At 51.6% G+C, this 6,042-nt stretch overlaps 1 protein-coding gene across 1 annotated transcript in view; it reads left to right on the forward strand.

The window, feature by feature from the left end:
• Positions 1 to 5,314, forward strand: part of CDK16 (cyclin dependent kinase 16) — a 6,907-nt gene extending 1,593 nt beyond the window's left edge. Inside the window, exons 3-15 of the mRNA XM_017517756.1 lie at positions 1 to 107; positions 201 to 257; positions 355 to 469; positions 1,123 to 1,217; positions 1,316 to 1,378; positions 1,630 to 1,753; positions 1,938 to 2,058; positions 2,167 to 2,264; positions 2,349 to 2,454; positions 2,536 to 2,578; positions 2,727 to 2,817; positions 3,892 to 3,969; positions 4,056 to 5,314. Of these exons, the coding sequence (XP_017373245.1) occupies positions 1 to 107; positions 201 to 257; positions 355 to 469; positions 1,123 to 1,217; positions 1,316 to 1,378; positions 1,630 to 1,753; positions 1,938 to 2,058; positions 2,167 to 2,264; positions 2,349 to 2,454; positions 2,536 to 2,578; positions 2,727 to 2,817; positions 3,892 to 3,969; positions 4,056 to 4,093 (1,136 nt within the window). The 3' untranslated portion in view covers positions 4,094 to 5,314. The remainder of the gene's footprint in view (positions 108 to 200; positions 258 to 354; positions 470 to 1,122; positions 1,218 to 1,315; positions 1,379 to 1,629; positions 1,754 to 1,937; positions 2,059 to 2,166; positions 2,265 to 2,348; positions 2,455 to 2,535; positions 2,579 to 2,726; positions 2,818 to 3,891; positions 3,970 to 4,055) is intronic.
• Positions 5,315 to 6,042: the final 728 nt, after the last annotated feature.

Consider the following 6,042-nt stretch of genomic DNA (forward strand, 5'->3'; position numbering starts at 1 on the left):
CGCTACCAGCTGACATCCGGCTACCTGAGGGCTACCTTGAGAAGCTGACCCTCAATAGCCCCATCTTTGACAAGCCACTCAGCCGCCGCCTCCGTCGTGTCAGCCTGGTAAGTGTCTTCTATTCCTGTCCTCTTCTTTTTCTCCTCCTCTCCCAGACCCTTCTCCTGAGCCTGCTTCAACCTGCTTCCTTTGTCCCACAGTCTGAGATTGGCTTTGGGAAACTGGAGACTTACATTAAGCTGGACAAGCTGGGCGAGGTGAGAGGCAGCCTGGAGGCCCCTGGTGGGGATGGAGGTCAGTGGGAACTCCTAGAATCTCATAGCACCTCTCCTGTCACACTTCCTTATATTCCAGGGTACCTATGCCACCGTCTACAAAGGCAAAAGCAAGCTCACAGACAACCTTGTGGCGCTCAAGGAGATCAGACTGGAACATGAAGAGGGGGCACCGTGCACCGCCATCCGGGAAGGTACACACCCCCATCCCATCTGCCCCAGGCTTCCCTGATCCGCCCCATGGTGCACACGCTCCATAATGAGAACAAAGACTGGTTCTAGGACCCCCCCGCCAAAATACTCTGGCTTTCATGGGAATGCCTGTCACCCGCATATCCAGGTAATAATCAGGATAACCAGGAATCTGTTCCCATTTGGATAAAAGGTGGATGAATTGCAAACCAGGTTGCTAGCTTTGGTTCTGAGAACACTCCTGAAAGTAGTCACTAATTTATTTACAGCAACAATTTCTAGTCAGAATATCACATGGAATGAATTTGAATTCAATTTCACACGATGCCGCAGGCCTATGTACTGAGGGTTGGAGCCAGGCCCCTTCCCACACACCAAAAGCAGGTTGTGAAAATCTAGTGCCAAATGAGCCTGGAGCTGCAATCCCAGGTTCTTGCTCCATACTCTCCTCTGAGTCTTATTTTCTACATCTGGAACATGGAGACACAACTTCTTTCTGGCGTGAGGTGGGTTAGAGCTGGTGGCTCCAAGGCATTACCCTGAACTGTCTGGAAAAAGAAAACCGGGGCTTGTCCCTTTCTAGTCCTTGTCCTCAACTCTGTCCTGAGGGTAGGACCCTGACTCTTCCCCTGTCCCACTCCCATGCTTCCTGCAGTGTCCCTGCTCAAGGACCTCAAACACGCCAACATTGTTACACTACATGACATCATCCACACGGAGAAGTCCCTCACCCTTGTCTTTGAGTACCTGGTAAGGTTGAGTGGCAGTGGGTACCAGGGGGACGTGGGGAGAAGGCCAGGAGCCATAGGAAGTAACCCTCATTTCTGTACCACCTCTTCTTTCCTCAGGACAAGGACCTGAAGCAGTACCTGGATGATTGTGGGAACATCATCAACATGCACAATGTGAAAGTGGGTGTGGGGCAGGAAGCAGGGGCACAAGGGGGCCCCCACTCACCCACTCCAACCCACAAATCTCCCAGAAATGGACTTTTCCCTTTGGCTTTTTTTGCTGGGAGCCCTTGGAGGGCACTGGGACCCTGTCCTCTTTTGTGTGACAAGGCTGTGGGCCCAGTGTCTGTGTTTGGGAGGGGAGCACTGCCTGCTGGGGGTCGGGCTAGTGGATAGTCTTTGACCTCTGCCTGCCATTCCTGGGTCCCCAGCTGTTCCTGTTCCAGCTGCTTCGTGGCCTGGCCTACTGCCACCGGCAGAAGGTGCTACACCGAGACCTCAAGCCCCAGAACCTGCTCATCAATGAGAGAGGAGAGCTCAAGCTGGCTGACTTTGGTACCACTGGCCTCCCCCTTCTTCTCATCGGCCCCCCCAGCCTCCTACTTTCCCATGACCACTTAGTCTCATTTCCCTTCAGCCTCGCCAGATTTTGCCTAGAACACCATCGGTCCCAACTGCACTCTCCCCCAGACTTGGCCCATGACCTTCTCATTCTAGCTGTCCTTTCTGTGCTTCCCAGGTCTGGCCCGGGCCAAGTCAATCCCAACAAAGACGTACTCCAATGAGGTGGTGACACTGTGGTACCGTCCCCCTGACATCCTGCTTGGGTCCACGGACTACTCCACTCAGATTGACATGTGGTAAGGCCGGGTGGAAGTGTGGCGGGGACCATGTGGTAAGGGGGGTGGCTTGGTCACAACAGCCACCCAGCAAGCTCTCTCCCTCTTCACTGTGCCCTCCCTGCTCAGGGGTGTGGGCTGCATCTTCTATGAGATGGCCACAGGCCGGCCCCTCTTCCCGGGCTCCACGGTGGAGGAACAACTGCATTTCATCTTCCGCATCTTAGGTGAGGAGGCATGGGCCCAAGGCACTGTGGAGACACACAGGGAAGACCTGTGAGATGTTTGAGGTAACTCCTCTTCCCTACTAGGAACCCCAACTGAGGAGACGTGGCCAGGCATCCTGTCCAATGAGGAGTTCAAGACCTACAACTACCCCAAGTACCGAGCCGAGGCCCTTTTGAGCCACGCACCCCGGTGAGGCTGGTGGGTGGGTGCATGTTAAGGGCCAGGGTGTCCAAACTCATTTTAAAGCAGGTTTCCTTGTCCTTGTGGCAGACTTGATAGTGACGGGGCTGACCTCCTTACCAAGCTGCTGCAGGTGAGACCACCTTGGGCCAGCGTTGGGGGTAGGGGATTCAAGGTATGGGGAAACAAGGACCCCCCCCAACCAGGGGCAGGGTCTGAGGTGGGCAGGAGACCTACTCATTGAAGATATCAATACTATCCCCTACCTCCCCCCAACTCAGTTTGAGGGTCGAAATCGGATCTCCGCAGAGGATGCCATGAAACATCCATTCTTCCTCAGTCTGGGGGAGCGGATCCACAAACTTCCTGACAGTGAGTGGAGCTGGGGAATGGACCGGCCAGTGTGGGGACTGGGAAACAGGACTGCTGGGGCCAGCTGGCGGGTTGCATAGGATCTGGCTGTGCCACCTCTAAGTGGGGGGACATCTTGTTCACGTGTGTGATGGGTTGCGTTTGTCATGAAAACATTTTTTAGTTTTCAGTTCCTTTTACCTTTCATGAAAAATTTCAAACATACATAAAAATATATGTAATAGTACTTTACCTTTTTTAAGTAGACATTTCCTTATATATGCTAAAAGATGCACAAATCATAAGTATGAATTTTCATAAATGAAACGCATTCTTGTAACCAGCACAAAAGTCAAGAAACAGAATCTTAGATGCTCCTCGCCCCCAGCTCTCTTGCATCTCCTTCAATTATTCCCAGCCCCCTCCCAAAGGGTGACCACTGTTTTAACCTCTAACAGCAAGGATAAGTTTTTTCTGTCTTTGTACTTTATAGAAATAGAATCATATGTGATGTTCTCTTTTTATATCTGGCTTTTAAGAACTTCTTAATATGGATATTTTCAAATATATGTATTTATATGTTAGTCAAAAGAATGTGATGAGTCCCTAAGTACTCCCATGAGTCAATAAGTGGTCAATCTGGTTTTATCTATATTCTCTCTGATTATTTTCAATCACATCTAATCCCAGACATCATAGCATTTATCCCTCATTTCAGCATATACCTATAAAAGATTTTTTTAAAACAGTATTATCAAACCTACGGAAAAATTTGCCTACTTTCCTTATCTCCTTACTGGATTAATATATAAAGCAAATCCCAAACACCACCCATCACCTAGACTTTACAGGTGGTAATTGCAATACCATAATCCATTTGACAAAATTAATGTTGATTTCTTTGTGTCGTGTAATAGTCCATATTTCATCGTCCCTAGTTGTAGCTGGTTTGTGTATGGAATTGTTTGACAGATGAAGGTCAATCCTCTCAAAGAAGGGGCAGCTTTTTCTAATTCCTCCAGTGGAGTTATGTGGGGCTGGTCCTAGATGACCTCATGGGTCATCCCCTACTTCGATGTCTTCCCCCATCTGTAGCTACTTCCATATTTGCACTAAAGGAGATTCAGCTACAAAAGGAGGCCAGCCTTCGGTCTTCATCAATGCCTGACTCAGGTGGGTGTAGCCCCTGGTCTTGCTCCCTGCCCCACCCACCTACCTGGTTGCCTACCAACAGCCATGTGCTCTGCTTTCCCCCGCAGGCAGGCCAGCTTTCCGCGTGGTGGACACCGAGTTCTAAGCCACAGACCGAGGCCCCAGCAGGCAGCGGCTGGAGGGATGCCACACCCTTCACAGGGCAGCCCCCAACTACATCTTCCCTGCTTACTCTCTGCCTACCTGCCTGACCCATGTTCGCCTGCCCGCTTGTCCCCTGCTGCCTGCCCAAACACCCGACCATTGGCCTGTCAACCCACCTATTGGCCTGTCTGCTGGGTGCTAACAAAGCTCTCATCACTCCTTCACTTGGTCTGTCTGTCTCTGTCTTGGTAGTTGCCGGCGGACAGCATGGCCGTGCCAGCCTCCCACACTGAGGCCAGGCCTACCCCTCATCATACCATCCCCCAGGACCACTACCCCACGGCCAGCCAGGGGTCGAGAGCTAGTCCAGGCTGGGGATCTCAACTCAGACAAGATGGTGACAATGCCTTGAGTCTGAAGTGTCCCTGCCTGCTTTCCTGCCTGCCCCACTTGCCTCATATTATGTGGGCCTTTTTTTGTTTATTTCATTTTTTTTAATTATTATTTTAAATGAGGTTTTCATTTTTTTAAATGCAATATCTCTGTATACAGACTGGCTGGGCCCCACCCCCTGCGTGTGGCCCTCCCACAGTATTTTGTGCAATGAAGCCCTGCTCCCAGCCTTTCAGAGACAGGGACACATCCCTATTTGGAACCCTGATCATCACCAGACCCTGGGATCAGCTATGGGAAAGCATGCCACGGCCACTCAGCTTCCTACCCCCGCCTGCCATCCCCAGCTGCAGGGGGATCTAGGGACTACCAGAGACTCTGGGAAATGGACAAGGTGGGGGGACCCCACTCTTTCCCTCCTGCGGTCCCGTAGCTGGGGCCTCCTTCCTTCTCAGGGTCTCCCCAGCCCAGCCCTCCTGCTCCCATCCCACGCGGTGCTGTTGGGTAGGGGCCCTGCCAGGAACTGACCAGCTTGGCAAGGAGCCATAGTGTGCATATGTGTATGCACAAGGAGGGTTGGTGGGGGTGTGAGGGGTTGTGCCCAAGTGTTGCCCCCTATCCCCTGGGGGGAGGGTAAGGCAGGGTAGGGACAGTCTCCAGGGTCAGTCCCTGGATGGGTGGTTACCTCCCCTTCCTCCACCCTAAGCCCTGGGGCCCTGAAACGGGGTGGGAGGGCAGGGGTGGGAGCCCTCCTAGTGGGGTTTGGGGGGTTGGGTTCCTGAATGCACCATAATCGCTGTATGAAATATTAAAAAGTCTAAAGTGAAAAGCCTGCTTGTAAATCCCTGTAGGGGTGGAGGGTGGTCGAGCTGGGGTGACTACTGGGACCTTGGAGAATTCATGCCTGATCACCTGTCACACTGGGAGTGGGCCAGGGACACGTCACAACTATGAAAAAGGCATCTAGGGCACTGCACATGTAACAGTGGAACATGGAGTTGAAGCAGGTAGGGCAGGCTGAATGGTGTTGATGGGCTGAAAAGCAGAAAGGGGAGTTAGATTAGATTTGCCTAGGAATATGAGGAAGCTGATAAGAGGGTGGAGGGAGGGGAGTGGAGAGACGATGTTTGAAAGACCTAATAACCATGGATGGGAAGATGAGGCAAAGGCCCAGTATGACCACCACAGCATCTGTCTAGGAAACCATGAAGAGGAGGGAATGTAAGAAGACAGTAGAGAGTACATTTTGGATCACTGAGTAGGTAGAGAAATCCTTTAATACATGGATCAAATTAAGCAGTGGGGCCATAGATGGAGCTGGAAATTTCTATTATTAGTGTCCAGGAAGTAATGGAAACCATGGGCATGGGTGAGTTTGCAAGAGGCCGGGGATCAGTGACACAACCTGGAACTTGCCCATAGGTAGGAGGAGAGTTGAGACTTCTATTTCCTTTGTCCTGTGAGTTCCAGCCCCAGTCCCATCATCTTGGGCAAAGCCAAGGATTGTTTTCCAAGCAGAAGTGGTGGGGTGAGCAGGACCAGGGAAATACTGCAAGT

Source organism: Cebus imitator, unplaced genomic scaffold, assembly GCF_001604975.1.
Source record: "Cebus imitator isolate Cc_AM_T3 unplaced genomic scaffold, Cebus_imitator-1.0 Scaffold647, whole genome shotgun sequence".
NCBI lineage: Eukaryota > Metazoa > Chordata > Mammalia > Primates > Cebidae > Cebus > Cebus imitator.